General features: G+C 38.6%; 1 protein-coding gene and 1 long non-coding RNA gene across 2 annotated transcripts; one reads left to right on the top strand and one right to left on the bottom strand.

Annotated features, from left to right (window-relative positions):
- Positions 1-1026: 1026 nt before the first annotated feature.
- Positions 1027-1410, top strand: LOC125259909. The gene is made up of 3 exons (XR_007182929.1): positions 1027-1117; positions 1198-1262; positions 1400-1410. It is a non-coding gene; the product is annotated as an uncharacterized LOC125259909 (long non-coding RNA).
- A 10918-nt stretch (positions 1411-12328) lies between these two features.
- On the bottom strand, positions 12329-24049 carry LOC125260669 (probable polyketide synthase 16). Its single transcript, XM_048179146.1, has 6 exons — positions 23992-24049; positions 23745-23898; positions 19821-19981; positions 19251-19457; positions 18844-19025; positions 12329-18751 (listed from the first exon to the last, which is right to left on the bottom strand). The coding sequence occupies exons 1-6, from the start codon at positions 24047-24049 to the stop codon at positions 13184-13186; spliced, it is 6330 nt and encodes a 2109-aa protein (XP_048035103.1). The 3' UTR covers positions 12329-13183.
- Between the last annotated feature and the right edge of the window lie 2661 nt (positions 24050-26710).

Raw genomic sequence — 26710 nt, forward strand, 5'->3', positions numbered from 1 at the left:
TATGCAAGATATGTGGAGTTCATAACTGGCCATTTTAAGTTATGGTATAAAAAGGAGGATAGTGCCTTCTGAAATACAATGCACTATGCACTATCCCATGCTGCAAAAAAACACCACAGCAATAAAACTGTTTGAAAATGTATTTCTACACCCGCTGTAAATGTTTCTCTTTGTGAGCTTTGGTTTGGAGTGGCTGAAATGCATCTTTACGCACAACTGTCAGCCTGCATGGAGAGCTTCTTGAGACTCCAGAGACACCAGCAGCTTCAAATACCTGTTTGCTGCTCAACACTGGCTCTTTTATAGCTGCCCTTTTAATACAATACATTTTTTTGACAGGAACTTTCATTAATAAACCTTTATCTGACCGGGTTCTGCTGTGCTCTAAATCACTCACAATCTTATGATAATTTGATAATCTCCATTCAGTTTTCACACAATATTATTTGTTTTCATGCCTTTTGCACAACATTGCACCATTTCATGCTTTTCATCTTCAGAAAGATCTTTCTTCCTCCTATATTGTATGAGAACTGTGACTTGCTTAATAATGTGGAACAACCTCTAAGTAGGGTTTCCATAGACCTGGCAAATTATTTTGTCTGAGAATGATACCAGTTATTTAAAAAGACATGGATAAATAAACAAACAAACATTTACTTAGAAAAACTAAAATCTAAATGTTTATTGTACTGAAATCTTACTGATATGTCACTTGCATAATAATTTGGAACGTAGTGTATATATTTTGGCCTTATATCAGCTATTGGCCACCCTGCTCTCTAAAATATCAGCATGTCATCGGCATTAAAAAAAAAAAAATCAGTATCGGTTGACCACTTGTTAAATTTCAACAGAACAGGGTCCATGTCATTTTTTAAGGGTATGCGATTATTTATTGGTTGCTGTGGTAATGGTGACCTAAAAATGTGCTTCAGGGATTTTTTTTTTGTTAGATCGTACTGGAAAGCAAATGTTTTTATATAAAAGGTCAGCTCATATCTATACCTCCTTTTGTTTCTTGTAGGAAGTTGTTCACTGTCCAGAATACAAGCTTTTCCAAAAACTAACAAAGATGTGTAGGTTTTTTGCCAACACATTAGTCCACTACATGAAGGTAACTGAGGGAAAACTACATTTATTTATCAAAACCATGATTATGACATTATGTTTTTTTTTTTTTTTTTCTTGTGATAGGAATTTAAAACATTCCTTGCCAAGTCATGCTGTCGATTTCATCAGTTGTATCTCCAAATCCACAGGTAATCAAAAATATACTTCATAAGGTCAACACTTAACATGAGGATTTTCATTTTAAAATCATGTCAGAGTTTCATATTATTTCCCTACTTGTTTTGTCCATTATGTCTAATTAACTTTGTGGTTTTCCCCTCCAGAGCAAGTTCCCCCTGTCTGTGCCTCCTGCCCTTAGTGAGGAGTTGGGAGTGGCGGTTCTGGTTCCCATGGATGTCATGCTGACACAGCTGATGTCCTTCCAACCCTTTGCTGAGTCTGTCCTGGATCCAGACCACAGTGAGCTTCTTATTGCAATAAGAAGAATTGCCTTCCAATACTTCCAGTGTCCTCTTGAACCCTGGAACATTCTTTTAACATTTCCTCCAAAAACATACATTGCAAGCTCATATATCACTCAGCCTGGTCATTAAGGTTGTTGTGCTGTTTATAATAGGAGTAATTGGTCACTGTCCACAAAGTCTCTGGAGGGTGAAAAGATTAGTTGATGAATTTCTTTCATGTCAAGGACGTGGTTACTTTATGTCTGTGATGTTTTAGATTTTTGCATGATTTTTGCAACCACTATAGTAGAATATACTAATGTGAATCATTAGAAAAGTCAAACAGAAAATTGTTTATTTGTAATGTAATCATTTCAGACTAATTACAGGCACATAAGCATTCAGTACATATTTCATGCTGTACACTACGGAGCCCTGCACAAATAAAAATAATTTGTTCCCTTGTTTAAAGGGTTAGTTCACCAAAAAATGAAATTTCTGTCATTAATTACTCACCCTCATGTCGCCCCAAACCCGTAAGATCTTTGTTCATCTTCAGAACACAAAATAAATTAAAGCTGCTGCAGCGATGAAAGGGCCCTCGCACCCGGCCTCAATGCCACCCGTTGACCTTAGGGAAACAGTGAACAGTGGGCGACATGCATGTAAGCGAGTAAAATGCAAGGGAAATATGGCAAAGTCATTTCAAAGTGCCACACTTCCTGCTGCCAACAGGTGGCGCTTTGACTGTGGGCAGGAGGACTGTTATAAAATACCGTAATAATTCCTCAAATAAAAACCGGTAGTCAAATAAACGCCGGGCCTCTGATAGTGGCCGGGGGCGTGGTCAACATGGACAAATAAAGGCCGGTCTTAAATAAAGGCCGGGGGAAAATTTGTGTGGATAATCTCCTAAGTTCCTTTCATATAATGTACAGGTGTCAATAGATGGCAGTAGCAACATTGGATTTAACACGTGTCTCAGTTAGTGCCAGTGACGGACTTTTCAACAACTTCATTGAAAACGAACTTGAAGAGCATGGCACCCAGACGAAAAGTTGAATTAAAATTTAAACAAAGAGTTTTAAAGTATGTGGAGGAAAACTCGGGTGAAAAAGCTGCGAGATTGTGACGAGCAGGGCGGGCGAGAGCCATGAGGGAACACTCGCGCTACCGGCCTCGCGCCGTTCCCTCACGGCTCTCGCCCGCCCTGGTCGCCACAGAGATATTTCGACATTGACCCCAGGAGAATCCGATACTGGAAGAAACAGAAGGATGAGCTGACAAGATTAGCCGACAAAAGCAGAGCATGGCTAGTTGGAGGTGGGAGGAAAAAAGTTAGCCTGGAGCTAGAAACAATGCTACCTGACTGGATCTACTCCATGCGGGACAAACACAACCGAGTATCAAGAAAAATGATACAAAATAAAGCGTTGGAGATCTACAATTCCGTGAGTGATGGAGGAGATTTGTTTGTGGCTAGCAGGGGTTGGCTACAAAGATTTCTACAGCGCAATGGTTTCTCACTTCAACGTCGCACCACTATGGCCCAGAAAGACCCAGATCTAACTGAGAAACTTGTTTCGTACGTTGACTACGTTAGCAAGGCTGTCAGTTCTAAAAAGATTTTGGAAAAGGACATCATTGCAATGGACGAGACTGCAGTTTGGTTCGATATGGTGTCTCCCTCTACTGTTGACACACGAGGAGTGTGGCTCTAAAAACCACAGGACACGAAAAAAGCCATCTTACCGTTGTCCTCGCTGGCAAAGCCGACGGCACCAAACTGAAGCCTTATATCGTTTTTAAAGGGGCTATTCGTGAAGTGAAGGCGATGCAGCAGCAGATCTCCAGCGCAGTAATCACCACTTCTGTGAATGGCTGGATGAATGACGCTCTCACGGCTGACTGGCTGAAGTCTGTGGTGGGAAAATTCAACTTCACCCCGTGGCTGCTGGCGTGGGACTCGTACCGCTGCCACATCAGTGCCGCCATCCACCAAAGAGGAACTAAAATGTGGCTACAATATCACAACAGCGGTGATCCCAGGAGGCTGTACTAAATATATCCAAGCCCCCGATGTGATGTGGAACCAACCCTTCAAGGCGAGCCTGCACAATGCCTATAGGATATAATAAAAATATAAAGTATAAAGTATGAAATAACCCAACGTTTTTTACTGTGTACGATCAGGGGATGCAGATAAGGAGTACACAGCCGGAGGTAACTTAAAAGCCCCCGCCCGACGCCTGCTTGTGGACTGGGTGGTCGCCGCCTGGGACAAACTGGACGTGGATATGATCAAAAAGTCTTTCAAAGTTTGTGGACTGTCTGTGAAAACTGACGGGAGCGAAGATGACCTCATTCTCTGCTTCAGGGAGGGACAGCCTTGCGCCGCTGGAAGGGAGGCGCTCGATCAGGTCCGACAGCAGGGCCGGGAGAACCGGCGTGAAGCACTTCAGGACGAGGAAGATGAAGAGGAGCTGTTCAACAATGAACTTGTAGTTCTTGATGATGGTGAGGATGGTGATTTTGAGGAGGAGGACTGACCACCAAATATTTTGTTATGGGTAATTACACCGTTTCATTTATCAAGTTAAGCTGCGACGATGTTATTTTTAAGCAATTTTGTTCGGATTTTGCTTGCAGCTGAATGTTATTGGATACCAGCAGTTGACTGTGCTGTCAGGACTTTTGTCTTTTGACTTTAATCAAAGTTACGGTATCCAGAGTAGCGTTCCACTGCTTCATCTTTCAGTAAAAGCCTTTGTGCAAATCCAGCATTGAACTTGTGTAGATTCTGAAAGCTGTCTTCTGCACCGCATCTAGTGTAGAAAATATCACTGATTATAATGGGTTCTATTATCTTTTGACGTGTCGCATTGCGCTGCTCGTGTCCAGTGTACACAACTCTTCCGCTTCCATATGCCGCGCGACATGGCCTCACCCACTTTTTGTTTTGTCCATTATGTCTTTGCAGGGTTTGCAGGGTTTATGATGTCACCAACCCAGGAAGAAGCTCGTTGTTGTCCAAACCGGTTGTTTTTGTAGGTATTAAACTGCAACTTTAACTTTAAAAGACAATAAAGACTGCATTGAACTTTCAGAACTGTAACTTTGCAGATACTGTTTATGTAACATTAAGCCCCGGGTATACTTCGGCTGTCCGCATTCGTGCACCGTCCGCATGGCGTAATTTTCGTCATGCTGAGGACTCATGGCCAGCCCCACACCCCATCCACGTGCAGCCCAAATTTCAAGACCACGCGGACGGTGCGCGTACAACAGCGCATGCGCAAGCAGGACAGAAGAGTCCACTAGGTGGCAATATGCACAGTACTGAGCACAATGTGCAGTTGTCGAAGAAGAGTGTGTAAAGAGCGACTCAAAAACAAAATGAGTAAACTCAGAAGCATACCTTCTACATCGTTTTTGATTCCTGTTTTCTTGGTGTATCTTCTGAACTATGTTGCAATGGTGGATGCACTATTTTTCTTCTCCGATCCTTCTCAGCGAATGTCCCGTTGATGACACGATGTCTGGTAATAGTATAGAAAAAATTGCACATCATTCGCGCGCATCCTTGGTTTAGTATACTTTGAAAGATGCGCAGACGCGTCCGGGCGCAGAAAGTGAAGTATACCTGGGGCTTTACACACTAACTAAAGTTAAAAAAGTGAAATCGCATTGAACCACCCCTTTAAGACTTGCATGGCTTAATATAACATAAATGATGTCTCTTACTGAAATATGTAGTAGAACACCCATGAAAGATTTACATTATTTAAAAAATCCATGACATATTTGGATGATGGGTGGCGGCATTTTGTTTAGGATCATGTAAGTATAGTATTTATTTGGATGTTTACATTTGATTCTGAATGAGTTTGATAGTGCTCCGTGGCTAAAGCTAACATTACACACTGATGGAGAGATTTATAAAGAATGAAGTTGTGTTTATGAATTACACAGATTGCAAGTGTTTAAAACGACGGCTCTTGTCTCCGTGAATACAGTAATAAACGATGGTAACTTTAACCACATTTAACAGTACATTAGCAACATGCTAACGAATCATTTAGAAAGACAATTTACAAATATCAATAAAAATGTCATGATATCATGGATCATGTCAGTTATTATTGCTCCATCTGCCATTTTTCGCTGTTGTCCTTGCTTGCTTACCTAGTCTGATGATTCAGCTGTGCACAGATCCAGACATTAATACTTGCTGCCCTTGTGTAATGCCTTGAACATGGGCTGGCATATGCAAATATTGGGGGCGTACATATTAATGATCCCGACTGTTACGTAACAGTCAGTGTTATGTTGAGATTCGCCTGTTCTTCGGAGGTCTTTTAAACAAATTAGATTTATATAAGAAGGAGGAAACAATGGTGTTTGAGACTCACTGTATGTCATTTCCATGTACTGAACTCTTGTTATTCAACTATGCCAAGGTAAATTCAATTTTCAATTCTAGGGTACCTTTAAGTGAGTATATCATTTCCTCTGTTCATTACAGTATTTTTCTTTATTGTATTTACACTCACAGTTAAGACACTTGCAATTGCATTTTCATTAAATGTCCCGCAATGAATGTAGCAAAATTCAGTGTGGATTTGAAAATGCATTTCGAGCCGATCACGTCTCCACCCCACCCTGTCAATCATTGCATCAAGGCAGGGCCAGGTGTTGGAAACATGGTGGCAGCAGAGCTCTGAAGATTATGTGCTTCTGTCAGTCATAGCATATAGATATTTATGGTTAGGATGACTTGTAGGGATGTCCTGGCGCTCGTGCACCTTATCGTGAGGTGAGCGTGCTCGCGTGTCTGTATAAGTGCTAAAACAGACGCGTCGAGCGAGCTGTGCTTTACAACAGGTTACTTACTCATAGAAATAATCTTAGACAAGCTGTCAAGGAAGACTGATTTGTGTTGGACCTGACCAGAAACACACCTGACGTACATCTATCCCAAAATCATTGTCATGGGAACAACATGGATGTTTAAACTCAAAGCGGTGAACTTGGCTCTGCCAGTGATGAGTCAGGAGGAGGAGAGGTCTGTGTGTCATATTTATACTTCCACTTTTATTTATTCATTTATTGATTGTATTGGTTATTAGAGCCTCAGGCTTATGGTACAACGGGGCTAAAGGCACACCTTAAGAAAAATTGTGCTTTTCACTACTATCAAAGTATATGATTGCAGGAAAAATATATATGTTTGTATTGGACATTGATGGAGCAAACACATTTTCTGTGAGAAAAAAAAAAAAAAAAAAATCATGACGTAGTTAATTTTGTTTAAAAATCTTATAAATGTATGAGGTGGTGAGGTGGTAAAAGGCCCCCCAGCATGGGGTAAAAGCCACACAGTATTTATGCAAATAATTTAGCTAAAATAATATGTTTTTAATAATGACTAGGTTAATACTTGTTCAAAAGAATCACTTTAGCAAAGTTTGTACTATTTTCTGTTTATTTTGATTAAATAAAATAATTCATTTTTGTTCAATAAATATACTGTCATTAAAATAGGCCTATGTGTGTTATGCGACAGCAGAAGACCCAGAGGCAAAAGGAGCTAGTTAACAGAATTCAGAGTCCCAAACAACATTTAACGTAAACAGACTGCCAGGCATCGTCACACAGCACGCTGCAGCTGGAGAACAGAAGAAATAGCAACAGTTCATTCTCTGAAGGAAGCCCCAGTTCACAAAGAAGGAGTCTTAAAGGGGTGGTTCAATGCGATCTGGAAAAGTCTCAGGAGGTAGATGGAGAACACTAAGGCTGGTGGATGGAAGGAACCAGGCCTGCAGACAGAAGTCTCAGACAGATGGACCACGAGTTCAGGTACTGGTGCTGGGACTCAGACTGATAACACACACACACACAAGTAGAGTTATAATGGTAGCAGAAAGATACTGCAATCGAACGCCAAGGATGAACAAAGAAGGGAAAAAGACAGAACAAAGAAACAATCAAACCTGGCTCATGACAATGTGATATATATTTTTATATATAAAATATAAAAATAGATTTTAAAAATACAGAAATACAGAAACATTTATTTTAAAAAGTAAAGATTCTGAAAGCATTGAAGGAGATCTCATAATAGCCTATTTAATATAGATTTACAGTAGTACCAATAAATGATATTTTATTATGATATGATTAATATATTTTCAAATTGTTCCTTTATAAATATGGGGATTATCTCTAAGATACAAACTCGATTCCAAAAAAGTTGGGACACTGTACAAATTGTGAATAAAAACAGAATGCAATGATGTGGAAGTTTCAAATTTCAATATTTTATTCGGAATACAACATAGATGACATATCAAATGTTTAAACTGAGAAAATGTATCATTTTAAAAAAAAAAGTTGATTTTAAATTTCATGGCATCAACACATCTCAAAAAAGTTGGGACAAGGCCATTTTTTACCACTGTGTGGCATCCCCTCTTCTTTTTATAACAGTCTGCAAACGTCTGGGGACTGAGGAGACAAGTTACTCAAGTTTAGGAATAGGAATGTTGTCCCATTCTTGTCTAATACAGGCTTCTAGTTGCTCAACTGTCTTAGGTCTTCTTTGTCGCATCTTCCTCTTTATGATGCGCCAAATGTTTTCTATGGGTGAAAGATCTGGACTGCAGGCTGGCCATTTCAGTACCCGGATCCTTCTTCTACGCAGCCATGATGTTGTAATTGATGCAGTATGTGGTCTGGCATTGTCATGTTGGAAAATGCAAGGTCTTCCCTGAAAGAGACGACGTCTGGATGGGAGCATATGTTGTTCTAGAACTTGGATATACCTTTCAGCATTGATGGTGCCTTTCCAGATGTGTAAGCTGCCCATTTCACACGCACTCATGCAACCCCATACCATCAGAGATGCAGGCTTCTGAACTGAGCGCTGATAACAACTTGGGTTGTCCTTGCCCTCTTTAGTACGGATGACATGGCGTCCCAGTTTTCCAAAAAGAACTTCAAATTTTGATTTGGCTGACCACAGAACAGTTTTCCACTTTGCCACAGTCCATTTTAAATGAGCCTTGGCCCAGAGAAAACGCCTGCGCTTCTGGATCATGTTTAGATATGGCTTCTTTTTTGACCTATAGAGTTTTAGCCGGCAACGGCGAATGGCACGGTGGATTGTGTTCACCAACAATGTTTTCTGGAAGTATTCCTGAGCCCATGTTGTGATTTCCATTACAGTAGCATTCCTGTATGTGATGCAGTGCCGTCTAAGGGCCCGAAGATCACGGGCATCCAGTATGGTTTTCCGGCCTTGACCCTTATGCACAGAGATTGTTACAGATTCTCTGAATCTTTGGATGATATTATGCACTGTAGATGATGATAACTTCAAACTCTTTGCAATTTTTCTTTGAGAAACTCCTTTCTGATATTGCTCCACTATTTTTCACTGCAGCATTGGGGGAATTGGTGATCCTCTGCCCATCTTGTCTTCTGAGAGACACTGCCACTCTGAGAGGCTCTTTTTATACCCAATCATGTTGCCAATTGACCTAATAAGTTGCAAATTGGTCCTCCAGCTGTTCCTTATATGTACATTTAACTTTTCTGGCCTCTTATTGCTACCTGTCCCAACTTTTTTGGAATGTGTAGCTCTCATGAAATCCAAAATGAGCCAATATTTGGCATGATATTTCAAAATGTCTCACTTTCAACATTTGATATGTTATCTATATTCTATTGTGAATAAAATATAAGTTTATGAGATTTGTAAATTATTGCATTCCTTTTTATTCACAGTTTGTACAGTGTCCCAACTTTTCTGAAAATCATTAAGAAGACCTTTGTCTGAAAATATAAACATTAATTTAATGGATTCTCATTTGCTACTTTAATCAACAACATTTTTTTTTAAAAAAACATCAAATATTAGATCAAACTACCTCAGAATCAACGTTGCTGCCCGAGATCGTGTCAAGGATGAGACAAATTTGCACGTGCATTTTGAAAAGCGGATATTTAGGAAAGTTTTTGTGCCATCTAGTGGGTTAGAGGAAAATAAAATTAAAGGTGCCTTTAGCCCTGTTGTACCCTATTTGTCATTTCCAGGTGTTTGTAGCAGTCCGACAGCATCTGTAATGCATCACAGTGTCAGAGTTGCATCTTTTTAGTCACACGACGGCATATTTCCTGTTTTCATGCCCTCGGTTCGAGACCCAAGAGGCTGAAGCCCATGTTTCATGCTCTCTACCTATCAGCCCGGGAGGATTATGTTTTACATTGTCTTGTTCCTAATATTGCTGTTTTGTGTTATGCACTGTTTGTGTTTGTGTGGTTGTTATATTGGTTCCTGCTACATAGTTTAGTCGACTTGACAGTTTTGGGGAATGCCAATTTAAGAGTAATGGGCTTTCCTGGTGAACAATTGGAGGGAGTCTATCGAAATAACATTGATGTTGTGCAATTCCTGGATTCAAAACATGAATCCAGAAGTGGCTGGTGAGGGTTAGCCCCAGTCGCGGCACTATCAACTGACACTAGGAGCCGTCCTTAGCCTCCTTGCTAGTGCAGCGACTGCAAATTCCTATCCAACAGCAGCAACATGCTAAATTTACCTTATGTTTTTGTATATAGTTATTGTACTTGGATTCATAAAGGTTTATTATTTTGTTCTGATGCTAAAGTGTGTTCTTAGTGTTTTATTCCCCCCATTTGTGCTGTTAACTTTCATCGAAATTTCAAAGCTGATCCAACACACTTTAAACACTGAATTTTCAATCTCAACTAAAATGATTGTTTGGATCAAAACTCCACATTGTATCAGTGTCACCATGCTATCTGGGTTAAATGGTTCATTCCAATTTCAGTCAATGATAGTTTTGTTTTTCAGCCCATCAAGTCTCCCTTCATCCTCTTGATGTTTTGATATCCCCTCAAATGTAGATGTTATTACGAACTCCCTGCAAAACATATTTTTTACAAACCTCACATAGGCTAATAACAATGGATGAAACATGATCATATCAATATTTGCTGTCTTGTCTTATTTTTTTCCTTTATTTTGTTGTTGAAAGTCATCTTGTTGATTGTTTAAATACTTAGGGTGGGTTGTGTTGTAAGAAGGTTGCACTGCATTTAGTATTAGATACACTAGTTAGGGGCGAGCTCCTGCGTTTGGGTAGCTAGTGTAGGTCAGGTAGTGTGTCAGGGACGCAAGGACTCTTTTCATTTCTCTGTTTTCTTTTTAGTTAGAATATTGGGCCACAAGTTATTTTTGTTTTGTTCTGTGTGTTTCTTTGATTTGGATGCCATCCCATCCTTTCTCCTACTCTCACCCACTTTTCTTTGTGTTTCCCATTTGCCATCTGTTTTTTTTTTTTTTTTTTATACCTTTAGTTCACTTGTTTATTATTTGTTTAATTCACTTTTTCTCATTGTAAATGTACTTCTTGAATTTGTGCTATAAATATATACTTCACAGCTTGTAAATAAAACACTTGCAGTTCTGTTCAGCCTTGCATTGTTGATTTTACTCCTCATTTAGTGGTGTTGTGTTTGCAAATGAGTGTTCCTCTCAATTGAATGTTACTCCCCTTTACACCTTGATTGACCACACCAGGGGTCGTAACAACAGTAATGAAAATGTCTCACTTGGATATGAATAACTTGCATATGAATTAATTATCTTGATTTCATTTACATCCATTTTGTTGGCAATTTTATTTATTGTTTTTTCCATTGCTATTTACATCTCACAACTGCGAAAACATCTGATCAAATTTTCAAATAAGTGCCATCTTTATAAATACACCACAGATTTGAGCTTTAAACAACTACATTCTCGCCTAAAAAACTTTTAAAACAATGTAATAGTATTTTTTTAATTACGTGGGTTTTCTCCTCCACTTCTCTGCTATTGACGCTTGCTGGAGGGTGCAAACTACCAAGGATGCAAGTCCAAACTTTGCATACTTATTATTGAGAAACTTTAATGATAACCCATTCTTAATCTTTTAAGAAGTTGGGCCACCCTTTGCCGCTATAACAGCTTCAACTCTTCTAGGAAGGCTTTCCACAAGGTTTAGGAGTGTGTTTATGGGAATTTTTGACCATTCTTCTAGAAGCGCATTTGTGAGGTCAGGCTGAAGCATTCAGGGTGACAACGTTATCAAAAAGATTGAAAAAGACTGAAAACACTGTATTATGCATGCCAGTAGTTGGTGATGTCAGTTTGTAAAGAAAGACTACGCACCTGCATAAGCATTCTTTTACAGAGCACTTGCACCATGAGCAATACATTTGTTACTGAATTTGTTAATCTTTCCTTAATGTTAGTTAATAAAAATACAGCAGTTCATTGTTTGTTTATGGTAGTTGACAGTGGATTAACTAATGTTAACAAAACTCTTGATTTTTATAATGGGTTACGCTGTATTTTACAGTGCCATAGCTACATTGTAATTAATCAAATAAGTACTGAGTACTATTAATTAAATACATGTACTTACTATAGAGTTACAGTTAGGGTTAGGCTTTGGTTTAGGGTTAATTACTTGTAATTATGACTATATTAAGTACATGTAGCAACGTGTAACTACAGCACTGTAAAATAAAGTGTTACCTAATAATGTATTAATAAATGCTGAAATGAACAAAGAATAATAAATGCTGTCGAAGTGCATTTAATTATTATTTCATGTTAACTAATGGTAACAAATTAACCTTTTTGTAAAAAAAAAAAGAAAAAAAGTGTTACCAATGCAATGGCTAATCAGAACTAGGTGTACAGAGAGCTGTGTAATAAATAAATAAAAAGAGATGACTTTCTATATTACATTTCTTTATTTCTCAGATATTTAACAAGGTTTCTGTATGTATACCCACACATCATATACTATTACAGTCACATATGATTCCCAGTCACAACAGTAGTTTACTGTTTATTACTCAGTTACTCCTTTCATTGTAGTTTTACTGATAAATGATCATATATTGATATCTTATTTTGCACTACTGATTCAACATTTACTACTATACTAGTATTTACTACAGAAAGTCTCAATCTATACATTAATCCATTAACATATCTTTACAATTGTCATTATAGACAGTATTTTAAACATCATTCAGCATACAAACCATAATGTATTTTTAAATTACTATACTAATACTATTGTTTGGATTGATTGATTCATTAATTAAAGTTTATTTCATACTTTCAATGATTTCATTTCATTTTTGCTGTAACATCTGACACAACTTAAAAATAGGTTTTACATGATCTCTTTAGCCAGACAAAATAATAATAGCAATAAAACAAAATCATCATCATCATCATCATCTTAATCATCAGCAAGCATGTCAGTATGTTCCACTCATAGTGCTAATTTGTGTTTAAACCTAGTGAGATCTCAAGATAAAAAACAAAATCAAAACAATAATAAACAATGTTAAGTCCACAATTTGCTATGTAATGCTATCATTTAAAAAGACTGGAGGGATGTTTACTGAAATTTATACATATTAGAATATCTGCCAATATTAACCTTTTTAAACTAGATGAACTTGAGTTAATTGCGTTGTTTAACTATCTATACCCGCATTTCACATCAAAATGCCAAAAAAGTCCATGTTTTGAGGCTACAACAAGACTGCTTTAGAGAAATACAAATTACAATTCATAAGTATGTGGATTTGCTCTCATCTTCACTCTGATATCCATCGACACAATCCTCCTCCAGGATTTTAATGAGAGTTGCCAGTGTGCTATTTGGATCCAGCAGAGTCACTAGAGGGACATTCACACCTCTATCATTGAAGATAAGATTCTGCAGAGTCATGGCTAACATTGAGTCAATGCCTAAATTGAAAAGATGAACATCATCATTCAGCTCATCCACCTCAATACCAGCCGTTTCACTAATCGTGAGTTTCAGATAATCACGTGGTGAGGATGATTTCTTGGGTTGTTCAGGTCTAAATAAATTCACTCCAGCTTTACTAATAGCTTCCTGGGCTATTTTGAACAAGCGAACGTTCAGTGATTTGTTCTGGCTGAGAATGTTATTCCAGTTGCTTTTAAAATTGAATTTGCACACAACCTGTTGAGGTTTGTTGATCAAGAGGCACTGCTCAAGACTTTCATGGATTTCTGGAATCTCCAAAAGCATGATTCCCTTTGCCTCCAGAAATCTTTGGAAATGGACTTTGTTCAGCAAAAGACCAAGATTCAAAGCCCCCCAATTAATGGACTGTCCAGAAAGCCCAATGTTTCTGCGGTACTGACAGAAAGCGTCCATGAATGTATTAGCCGCAGCATAATTAGTTTGTGAGGCATTGCCAATGAAGGCAGAGATGGAGGAATAGCACACAAAGTAATCCAGATTGCACTGTATGGTAGCACGGTGAAGGTTAATCACTCCATTTACTTTTGGCCTCATAACTTTCTCATAAAGAGATTTGTCAAGATGTTCAATCAGCGCATCATGCAGGACAACCGCACTGTGAAATACCCCTTTGATGGGACTGGATGGAAATAGTTTTCCAATATGAACAATTGTCTGGTCCACTTGCTCAGATACAGAAACATCACATGGCAGAGACTTAATGACAGAACCCCAACGGCTACTGACCTGACCTATCTCTTGTTGCATCTGAGGGTCTGGATTACTCCTAGACAGAATGACAATGTTTCCTCCTCCTTTCTGAGCAATGAACTTTACTGTCTCGAAGCCCAACCCTGTTAGACCACCAGTGACAATATAGACTGAATTTGTCTTGAATAGACTGTGTTTGGGCATCACTGGAATGTCAGACAGCTGGTTGTTGGCTTCACTGTTCAGGAAGATAATGGGTAGGATCTGGCATCTGAAGTATGATTCAGATCCTTTTATAGATAGAATATCAATGTCTTGAGATTTCACTCTTTGAACAGCTGTTGCATCCAAAGACAAGGACTTTCTGTCCAAATGCATGGATTTCAGCCAACGGTAGATGCGTGGCATTTGCATTTGCAGAGACCCTTTTTGCATTATCTGGGACATGAGGAGGGCATGGAAGTGGACTTCCTCATTTGTACCCAAAAATGTTGCAGTATTGAATGGAAATTCTGTCTGCTTGTCATAGACAAGAACAATGTCTTTGATGCCTCTGACACTGCTGGCTATTTCAGCTGTTTTTACATTGTAAGGAGGTAGAAGAACAGCTCCTACAACATCACTGAAATCACAAGACAGCTGATCAGCCTGTGTGCTCACTCTGACATTCCAACCTGATCTGTTTGCAATAGCAATTAACACATTCATCAATGCTGAGTCAGGAACAGTGGAGAAAATGCCCAATTTCAATTGCTGTTTAGCTTTGGGTAAAGCCTCATGCAAGATCTCCCACGCCAGTACCATATAAGAGACACAAGGTATGCCATTCAGGAATGAAAGCCTTTTTGCTTTGCAGCAAACAGCTGCAGGGAGAGCTACTTTAGTGGTGGCAGCCACAGGGTAACAAGACACAACATGATCACCAACTTTAAATTTGCTGACATCTTTACCCACAGCTGTGACAGTGCCACTGAAGTCAAGGGCTAAGAGCTTATGGTTTTCATTTGTGTGCTTGTTCCAGTACAGTGTCTTACCATAATTCAGGTCAGAAATGCTGATTGGAAAGTAATCTGATGAATGAACACAGATTTTACTGAGATGAACCTCAATATTTTTTCCTTGAATCAGTTCAGTGGAATTATCCATTTGAGTCGCTGACACATTTGTCATTATATATGGGTCAGATGTTTGCAAGATGAAGACTTCTTCTTCTTTCAACATATGGAGATTTCTTGGAGAGATTGCCATGGTTGGCAAAGGTGTGTGGGTGATTTCGGGTGTGAGAATTTCGCCCTCCTTCACTACTAGCTCTGGATATTTGTTACAGGGGTATGATCTTAAGACCTGAACCAAAGCTTTGACGTTTTCAAAAGTGGCAGAGCCCATGTCAATCAGCTGGAAGGAAAGTTCTGGCAATTCAGCTGCACACGCTCTTATCATGCCTGACAGAACAAACCCAGGGTTTATGTGGTCCACTATGCTCTCAGATGACCTATAGGTTATTACTCTGATATCACCTGGGAAATGAAGTGCCTTGAGATATCCGACAAGCTTTCGGATAATCTCACAACACCCCGCCATACTGTCCAAGACCTTTTCTGATTCAAGGGAGGTTAGGTCTGCATCACCCCACATGAACAAAATGTCCTGGAAGTTTTTCTTCACATTTGAAATGTGCAGTTTTGACAAAAGAAGTTCAACTCCATCTTCTAACAGTAAGCTACTGTTTGAAGAAGACACATATCTAGATGTTGGGTCCAAGTACTGTTGCAAAGCTTTAGACATTCCTACATGGTCAGAAAAGACCAGTGCCTTAATCTGTGCATCAAACGTGGCAACTTCAGAGACGATACTGAAATTGTTGTGGAAGAAGTACTCCTTGACTACTTGGGAGCGACTTCCTAGCAGTTTGATCTTCACATGCCTCAGTTCAACTAACACCCTACCCTGTTTGTTGGCTAAGCAGCAACAAATGTCAAAATCATCTTCTCCCACATGTACTGCTCTAAGATATATAACCATTTCCTCTTGCAATGGTTCAAATACAGTCACACTTCCTATTTGCGCAGGATATTGGGGTCTTGTTGATAGGTCATGCCTTATAGTTGCAGGAACAAGTTGCATGACATAATCCAAGACCACAGGGTGAAGGTGATAGTCATGTAATTGAGGAAGTAATTCCTTTGGGACCTTCACAACTGAAATCGCCTCTCTAAATTCTTCCCCACAATAAATATCTGCATTATTTCTGAAGACTGACCCATACTCAAATCCTGTTTGACTTAGATGTTTGTAGATCTCTTCAGTAGTCATGTGGAATGTGCATCTTTTAGAAATACAGTCTAATGAAATTAACTGTTCTTCAGGAGTTCTACCTGGTTTTGCTTCTACTGTGCCAAATGCATAAACTGCAGAAGTAGACTGTATTGTGAAGTTGCATGTGTTATCAGCCAAATGGTCTGAATGATCCAGCTGTACTTTTAAATCTGGGGCATTCTGAGTGAAAATGAATGGACTCTGGAATGTTATGCTGAGCTGCAGAGAACTTAGTGGAACCTTAGGTTTTGCATATGCCATGCAAGTTGCTAAACCCAGTTCTGCAAAAAATGCCCCAGGAATGATGGCAACCCCACTGTGCTTGTGGTCCTTCAGGAAGGCCACTGATTCAGAGGATAAATCACAGCTGAACACTGAACTGTCTGTACCCATTTGTGTAACTACTGGATGGTTGCCAGTGGGACTGATCGACTGCAAACGTGAATTGAAGACATCTCTCTTCACATCATCAAACTGGTATCGCGGGTAGGGAATTGGTTCAGTCTCAAAACCTTTGTAGAATATTTCCCAATCCACTTTGACCCCAAGCTCAAACAATTTGGAAACAGCTGCAAGCATTGTCTCGTGATCTTTATCAGGCTGCACTGATGGAATCACAGTGAAGTCATTTCCCAGTGTCTCAGTGATGTACCTCTGCAAAGACCTTCTTGGAGCAATTTCAACAAACACCACACTCCTTTTGTTTTTAGCTGCAGATTTTACAGCTTGTTCAAATTCAACAGGTTTTCTGATATTCTCTGCCCAATATTCACCAGTAATAAAATCCGAGGAACACAAACTAGCACCTGTCACTGTTGAGAACAATTCTGTCTCCAAATTGTGTGCCTGCAATGAGCCTATACTCTGTTTCACTTTGGATAAAATGGGATCCATCTTGTGACTGTGGTATGCTGCAGGTACGTCTAAAATGCGAAGGAACAAATCTCTTCCACTGGCTGAGTTGCTCAAATTCTGATGCAACCTATCAATGTCATCTGCATCTCCTGAGAGGGTGCATGACTGAGGGCTGTTATAGGCAGCCAGGCAAACCCTTCCTGAATAAGATGGAAGAATTTTCAAGACTTCAGAAACAGCCATATTACTGACAACCAGCATCTTGCCTCCTGTCACAGTGCTTTGCAAAGAACTGCGATAGTGGATGACTTTCACTGCATCTTCAAGTGACAGCAAACCAGAACAATGAGCTGCAGCAACTTCTCCAATGGAGTGCCCTAAAACAGCATCAGGACTGATGCCCCAGTGTTTCAAAAGTTTGACAACAGCAACCTGAATAGCAAACAGAAGAGGCTGGACAATCTTTGGATCAGATGGCTCTGTACTTTTCTCAGATTCACTTTCCAACATCTCCATCAGATTTAAACTTGTATAGCTTTGCAACAGAGTTTCAATCTTCACGATTTCCTCTCTGAACACTGGCTCTTGTTTTAAGAGCTGCTTGCACATACCCTGATATGTAACACCATTGCCACAAAACACAAAAACTAGCTTGGAGTCTGTCTTTGATGGTACAAGCTTTTTCTCTACAGCAGCAGAAAGTTTATCTTGCAGATCTGCCAGTGATGATGTTTGAAATACTTTTCTGTATTTGTGTTTCAAGTGACTTCTTCTACATGCGGATGTGTACAGTAAAGACTGTAGATCTGATATTTTCCCTGCACTGATCTGTTTTGCAGTATCTTCAATAATATTTCTCATGGATTTTTCGGAGGCTGCAGAGACCACAAAATACTGATGGGATTTGCTTATCAGCTGAGCTTTTGGCTTTTTTGACTGCACGTATTGTTTGATAACTGCATGTGCATTTGTTCCACCAAACCCAAAGTTATTGATTCCTGCTGACCTCCCTGCTCTGCAGTCACTGATCCATTTTTCTGCTGTGGTGGGGATTTTCATATTGAGAGATTCAGTGTCTATGCTGGAGTTTTCCACGGAGTAGAACAATGAGGGCACAATGGTTTCATGCTGCATCATCAAAAGAACCTTTATGAGCCCTGCAACACCTGCTGCAGATTCTGTGTGTCCAATATTGCTTTTAACAGAACCAATGATGAGTGGCCCTGACTTTTGAGGTCTTGCTTTGGCAATGACATTTGAAATGCTACCTGCCTCTGTTGGATCACCAATGGGAGTCCCAGTCCCATGAGCTTCAACGTATTGGACACTAGTCAGGTCAGTCTCTGTTGAGTAGATTTTTCTGAGAAGCTCCTCCTGCTGTACCATGGATGGTTTGGTGATTGGACTAACACTGTGGCCATCTTGATTTACAGCAGTTTTGCTGATGATACCCCAAATATGATCGTGGTCTTCTAAAGCCTGTCAAAATACAGAAAACATATGGATGTTTCTTGCAGTTAGGTACATTGCTGTCATAGTGCTGTGTTTATATGAGACATTCGTTTATTTACTTTTTTCAGAGGCTTTAATAGAACAACCCCGCATCCTTCACCTCTACCATATCCATCTGCTTTGCTGCTGAAAGGTTTACTCGTTCCATCAGAGGAGATCATTTTGGCCTTGGAGAGAGTCACAAATATGGTCGGCTCCAATATACAGGTCACACCGCCACACAAGGCCATATCACAATCTCCTGTTGAGTGGAATACAGATAACCACACAACTTAAGGGGGTGAGGGCAGATTAATGGCTAACAATTTGTTTAATTAATTAAAAAGCAAAACATTCATGAAACATGAGGCATCTAATATCTTTTGTGAAGTAATGTACACATCCAATATACAGTATATGGACAATTTTCTTAACATTTGCAAATAAGTTGATCGGCAGGATTTACATACATATTTTTGAAGACTACCTTGTTTTATGGCTTGACAAGCTAAGTGAAGGGCGACGAGGGATGAGGAGCAGGCACAGTCGATGGACAGCGAGGGGCCAGTGAAGTTGAAAATGTATGAGATGCGGTTAGCAGCTATGCTCATAGCGGCACCAGTGCCACTGGTGTGGTCTATGTGTTTTGGATTAATCCTCACATTTGCCAGCTCAAAGTCTTTGTTCATTAGGCCTGTAAAACAACCAAAAAAACCCCCCCAAAAAACATGTTAGACATGTTAGCTGGCAATATGCATTTATCCATAGAACATTTTAGTGTATTACAGTGCAACCTGAGGTTAAGTGTCAAGGCAACAATAGTTGGTGGGCTTAGACGAGAAACATTTCAGTCATCAGCCCTTAGCTGTAGCCAACTCGTGTGCTATTTTTGTGGTCACGGTGACACAAAGGAAAATCTATGTGCTATTTAGCAAGGCTTCTTAACCAGAGGTTGTTCCGAAGGTACTTCCCATCCAGTTAGTGCATATACCTTTTCATTGGGATTTAAGACACAAAAAAGTTACTTTATTTATCTTATAATTAGCTTATATGTTACCCAAAAATACTCCTGTTCGCGTTCCACTGGCCTTTTCCATTGGTATCCCAGCATCCTCTAGGGCCCTGTAGGTGCACCGCAACAGAAGTTTGTGCTGAGGGTCCATGGTGATTGTTTCAGCATTAGTGATGCCGAAGAACTTGTGGTCAAACTCATTCAAGCTACACAGAAAAAAGGTAAATTATAGGGTTATTGCTTTTGGAGTTTAGATGGAGTTCAGTGTGCCACTAAATGGATATCGTCCAGTCAGTTTACTAGTTCTACCCTGAAAGCATTGCGGCATGAAGCTTTTTATCGATTGTCACCATTGTTGAGTTTTCATGTGCTATGTGTGTTTCAATTATACAGTAGATCAAATCTCTTTGTGCTCAATATGTTTACATTTTTCAGAATATTGCTGATTGCTGTAACTGCTGGATCTCATGGTGTAACATCACAGGGTTGGTAATGCAAAATATCAATGACACAACACATTTAAAATCAGTGATTAGACTAGATGAGATTGGTGAATCATGATTTTCAAGATGATCTTTTGTCATCATCAATATGTAGCCAACATCACAACCATATTTAATCTCAGCTTCCTTTATTGCAATAGATGTGTTTATAAACACACTATTACAATTGTCAAAAGAAAACAAACATAGGAAATCAAGGATCGAGTCTCCAACTAAAGCAAACACTAATCACCATAATGGCATCACTCGAATTTTCATGTGACTATTATTACATTGCCTCGAGCTAAACCTCTGTTAATTCTTAAGAACTTTTGTAGATGTATGAAAGAAATAAAGTCAAACTGGTGATACGTGATGATGGTAATGCTGTTTGTTGAGTTGTTTAATAATTCTCTGCTGAGATCTTGGTTTGAGAGCACAATTCCAATGGGAGTAGGAAGTTCTGTGTGTGATTTACTAATTTACTGATGCGCATATTAAAGAACACGGACACAGCCGGATCCAACGCAATCAACCAAGAGCAGAGCAAATTAGTGTCTAGTTTACACAATACAAGTAAATTGACTAGAACAAACTTTATTAAACTACCTTGCATGATTCATTTAAATAATCTCCTCCCATAAATTTTGCGTCTGAAAGGAAAACTTCTACAAATGCGTATGCAATAAAGGTCAGCCACCAAATAACTGGCCCTGTTTTTCACCTGGTATTATGATGTGTTTTGGTCAATTGGATCACAAGTGGACGAGGGAGATACATACCCATTTCCACCTGGTATTTTAATCCATCTCTTTTGTCCACTTTTGTCCAATTTCTTTGAGGAGAGGGTCTATGGGCTAGTAAATATATGGGCTTTTTCAGATATAATGGATGAAATAAGCTTGCACAATTTACATATTAACGCTCCTAGAGACAACGGAAAAACATACAGAAAGCAGCAGGTTTCCTTTTTTGCTCTGACAGCCGCAAGACCACGCCGAACGCTGTGAATGCATGTTAGAAATCAGAAATGGTTTTCGACTACCCTCTGATAGTGGTCGAAAGTGGACAAGCTCAAAACGTTTTACACGCCATTTACTCCTGTATTTACTGTCATCCACTTGTGATCCGATCGACCAAAATGCATTTTAATACCAGGTGTAAACAGGGCCTTTTTAGCGCTAATTTTTCACTGTGTTTTTAGTAAATCCTGACAGTAGTTTTTTTTAACGATAGTTTGCGCTGACCCGAGCTGTTTGTATAACTGGCCCTTAAAGGCAGGGTAGGTAACTTGCTTCAAAAACATTTTTTGTTGTGCTGGATGAAAGTCTCTTCACATCCTGATAGCAATCACTAAGTAAAGTGGTCTAAATAAATCTATTATTATGTAATGAAATCTGTGACGTTATACTCAGAGCGGTTTGACTCGAATGAATGTTTCAAAGGCAACACTATCAATGCCAAAATGAATCTGCAGCAGTCGGGTACAAGTCAGAGCTCTGTAAGTTGTTTATGTTCATTATGTAATGTGATGTGCTTTGAGACAAGAAGTAGTTTAAAGCCATCTCTCATGACACTTTTGTTTGCTCCCTGCTGTGCGCGTTCATGTGTTTTGAAGGAGACGTCACTCTTGCTAGCCTCTCTAAAAACGACCTTCCCTACCTTTAATAAAAATGGCCAATTATTTTATTTGCAGTTGGTTTCATCTTAGGCTATGTATCTATAAGTCAGTTGTTGTGTTTCTGCTCTTCTTGTTTAGTTTTGTTTTGTTTTTCTGTGCTTGCTGTTCCTCTTTCCTTCAGTGATTCTGCTTGTTAACATCAGGTGTTCATTACACCTGGAGAATGGATGGATGAATGAAAAGCAAGGGTTGCTTTACTAGTTTTGCAAGTGCATATTGCCCATATTGAGTTTTTCAGAAGATAAAGAACAAAAGTTATTTAGTTGTTTTGAGGTGAGTTAGCTCTGCTGTTTGTGCATTAAATCTCTGGGGTCAATGAACAGTTGAGGTTGGGGCTCAAAGGGGGATGCTGCCTCCCTCTGTAACTTTGTTTCTAACTGCTGGTGTCACTGATGGACAGTGTCACTTTAAAAAAAAAATTAATGTCACATTTTAGAGTATCCGAGACAGATCGATAAATGCTCCTATAATTAAATTGACAGTTTTTGAACTTGACAAACATACAGTGTATCCTGAAAGTATTCACAGCACATTTTGTTATATTACAGCCTTATTCCAAAATGGATTAAATTCATTATTTTCCTCAAAATTCTACAAACAATACCCCATAATGACAATGTGAAAGAAGTTTGTTTGAAATCTGTGCAAATTAAGAAATAAAACACGGGGGAAAAAATCACATCTACAGTATTCACAGCCTTTGTACCTCGGTACTTTGTTGAAGCACCTTTGGCACCAACAGCCTCAAGTCTTTTTGAGTATGATGCTACAAGCTTGGCACACCTATTTTTGGGCAGATTCTCCCATTCTTCTTTGCAGGACCACTTAAGGTCCATCAGGTTGGATGGGGAGTGTCGGTGCACTGCCATTTTTAGATCTCTCCAGAGATGTTCAGTTGGGTTCAAGTCTGGGATCTGGCTGGGCCACTCAAGGACATTCACAGAGTCATCCCATAGCCACTCCTTTGTTATCTTGGCTGTGTGCTTAGGGTCGTTGTCCTGTTGGAAAATTAACCTTTGTTTCTTAAGGTCTGAGAGTCCTTCAGGTCTCTTTTGGCAAACTCCAGGTGGGCTGTCATGTGCCTTTTACTGAGGAGTGGCTTCCATCTGGCCACTCTACCATACAGGCCTGATTGGTGGAGTGCTGCAGAGATGGTTATTCTTCTGGAAAGTTCTCCTCTCTCCACAGAGAAACGCTGGAGCCTGCTCTAGGAAGAGTCCTGGTGGTTCCAAACTTCTTTCATTTACAGATGATGGAGGCCACTGTGCTCATTGGGACCTTCAATGCTGCAGAATGTTTCTGTACCCTTCCCCAGATCTGTGCCTCGATACAATCCAGTCTCAGAGGTCTACAGACAATTCCTTGGACTTCATGGCTTGGTTTGTGCTCTGACATGCACTGTTATCTGTGGGACCTTATATAGACAGGTGTGTGCCTTTCCAAATCATGTCCAATCAACTGAATTTACCACAAGTGGACTCCAATCAAGTTTTAGGAACATCTCAAGGATGATCAGTGGAAAAGTGATGCACCTGAGCTCAATTTTGAGTGTCATGGCAAAGACTGTGAATACTTATGTACATGTGATTTTTTTCGTTTTTTGTAATTTTTAATAAATTTGCAAAGATTTCAAACAAACTTATTTCACGTTGTCATTATGGGCCTTTTCCAAATAATAAACTTAATCAATTTTGGAATAAGGCTGTAACACAACAAATTGTGAAAAAGTGAAGCACTGTGAATACTTGCACTGTAAGTGAACATCATTAGCTCTTTTAAATGAGGACAAATGATTTGAAGTCTTACCCATCAATAAGTGCTGCCTTTGCTGTGTACGTCTTTCCTGCCTTACTCTCATCTGGGTCGTACCATTGAGACAGATTAAACCTGTCATTTGGTATCTGAACTACACAGTTCTCTCCATGAAGAAGGACTCGCCAGAAGTTTTCAAGTCCCTCACCTGAAATAGATGAGAACATACAATGTAAATACAATTTAGGCAAAAATCATAACATGAAAAAATAATGAAACACTGTGAATTTTTAACAATTACCTCCAGGAAAATGGCTTCCAATGCCAACAACAGCGATTTCTACCTCATCATCCATCATGTTTCATTGGCTGTGTGTGTAAATACATTTGATTTTACAATCTATAGACAGCAAAAATAAACTTTGAGGCAGTTAACTAAATATTCATCTATGACATTTAATAAAATATGAAATCTAATCTGACATATAGCCAAGGTAAATAAGCTTTTTAAAAGTACATATAGATTTCACTGTACAGGAAATAATTATTTTTTAGTTTTCATATTTATTGTTTTAAGAATGTATATATTGGTAAGCTGAAGCTGTCTATGATTTTTTGTTAAATTGGTTTTCTTTTGTATTATTATTATTATTATTATTATTATTATTCAATTTTGGCTCAGAGAATGAGAAAAAATATAAAACAAATGAAATGATGAACACTGACTTACCTGGATGCTCATGTTGAATCCTGTCTTGTTGAAAATGCTTCCATGAGCCCAAGTCTACCCAATATTTATTTAGTTAAAGGAGGAGTAAACAAATTATCTAATGATTGACTAGAACAACATTTCATTTAGCTGGAACTCATTATCTGTTGCTTTTTGACGTGACTCCTTGTTAGCTCATAAAACAATTTCTTAGGAACATTCCTCTGACTAATTAGTCTCTTGTGTAAGATGCTGTCATTTACACTGGAATAGATAGATTTGACTCAACTCTTTCCAATGGGAACTCGCTCAATAGACTTAGATGCCAGAGACCAATACCTCACTCAGGTCCAACACGAGGAGTGACACTATTCTCTAAGCCCACAACCTAGGCCCATGCCCTAAGCATGGAAGAACCCTTGCCGAAGCGAGAAAACAGTGCCAGTCCTAGGGCAGAGCTCAAAGTCTGGTAATGCCAGTCCCTGATTGGCATTACCTTTAAGGGAATACAGGCAAAGAGAAAACAGTGTTCCCTCGTCTTGTCACTAGTTCAGCCCCTGAGAACCCCAGGGGTGCTGTCTTTATAAGGACATCCTCAATCCTGCCTGACTCTAAGTCAGCATCTCAAAAGACAGCAGTGTTGATTTTGACAGCAAATTTTGATTTAGTTTTAGTCATATTTGAGTCATCAGAAATTGTTTTAGTTTTAGTTGACTAAATGTCATAAGATTGTAGTCGACTAAAGCTACTGTAAAATCTAATTTAGTTCAATCTAATTTAGTTAGATTGTAATGCATTAAGTAAGCATTTCTCTAACAATACACAGATCCAATACACTGATTACAGCTGATATACTCTCTAAACTGTTTGTTCACTTAAGACAACAAACTGTACTTTACTCGCCAAAGCAGGCCATTCAAGTGCAAAAAGAGATCAATTCAGTACTTGTCAGGGAAGGACACAGTTATCATTGAGGTACTATTATAGTTTTTGTTTAAAATTTTGATTAGATTTGATTTTTAGTTTTCTGCTTTCATTGTAATTTTAGTTAAAAGTTTTAGTAATATTTTGTGTGTTTATGTCTTGTAGTTTTTGCTTTTAAATGTCTATCCCCTAGTTTCACAGTCGAGGCTTAAGCTAGTCCTGGATATATATATATATATATATATATGTATATATGTATGTATGTGTGTGTATATGTATTTATATATATATATATATATATATATATATATATATACACATATATATATATATATATATATATATATATATATATATATATATATATATATATGTGTGTGTTTTTTGTTGTTTTTTTTACATTTACATTTTTTTATATATTTATTTTTTATTTCAGGTAACGATTATTTCAAGTAATGAAGTTGTCTTTTTATTAGTTTTGCTATTTTTACAAAAGAGAGAAATAAGGTAACAAAAAAAGAAACAAAAAACAAACAAAAACAACAATGGATAGAGTAAGTAACAGACAGTAGAGCAATTATGTTTATTATAATAAAAGTAAATAAATAACAACTGTAGAAATGTGGAAACTGTAGGGAAAAAAGGAAATATAGTTTCAACTATGGTCAATAATATGGTTATGGTCATACAGTTTTTGAAGCATGTCCGCCTTCGGTAGCCAAAGAGTCAGAGGTCTGTGAGAGGCATCCATATTCTCCTAAATACATCAGCCTTGCCTCTTAAAGGATTAGTTCACTTTCAAATTAAAATTTCCTGATAATTTACTCGCCCTCATGTCATCCAAGATGTTCATGTCCTTCTTTCTTCAGTGGAAAAGAAATTAAGATTTTTGATGATAACATTCCAGGATTATTCTCCATATAGTGGACTTCAATGGAGCCCAAACAGTTGAAGGTCCAAATGTCAGTTTCAGTGCAGCTTCAAAGAGCTCTACATGATCCGAGATGAGGAATAAGAGTCTTATCTAGAGAAGCCATCAGACATTTTCTAAAAAAATGTTTTTTAATTTGATACATTTTAAACATAAATGTCTTGAACTAGCTCTCTTCTTCTTCTCTATTTGAATTCTGGCAGTGTAGACACTGCTAAGTGTATTACTGCCCTCCACAGGTCAAAGTTTGAACTAAATTGTCATATACAATATGCTAGTGCAAGTATATAACAATTAGTCCAAACACGTGTTTACTCATATATTCTTTGTTTATTCTCTTGTGGAACAGGAAGTCATGGCTGGACAATTTCATGTTCATGATCACCCTGGTGTGCTAAAAAATGTAAATATGAATGGGAATATACTTCAGAGATATTTTACTCTTTAAAAATTCTA

Source organism: Megalobrama amblycephala, linkage group LG24 (assembly GCF_018812025.1).
Source record: "Megalobrama amblycephala isolate DHTTF-2021 linkage group LG24, ASM1881202v1, whole genome shotgun sequence".
Taxonomy (NCBI): Eukaryota; Metazoa; Chordata; class Actinopteri; order Cypriniformes; family Xenocyprididae; genus Megalobrama; species Megalobrama amblycephala.

Bases quoted from the DNA above. Each gene is read 5' to 3' on its own strand.
- LOC125260669 (XM_048179146.1), bottom strand. From the start codon at position 24,049: ATGATGGATGATGAGGTAGAAATCGCTGTTGTTGGCATTGGAAGCCAT. The intron at 23,899-23,991 runs GTAATTGTTAAA...CATCTATTTCAG, and splicing joins TGGAAGCCATTTTCCTGGAG to GTGAGGGACTTGAAAACTTC. The intron at 18,752-18,843 runs GTAAATAAACGA...GTATTTTGACAG, and splicing joins TATTAAAGCCTCTGAAAAAA to GCTTTAGAAGACCACGATCA.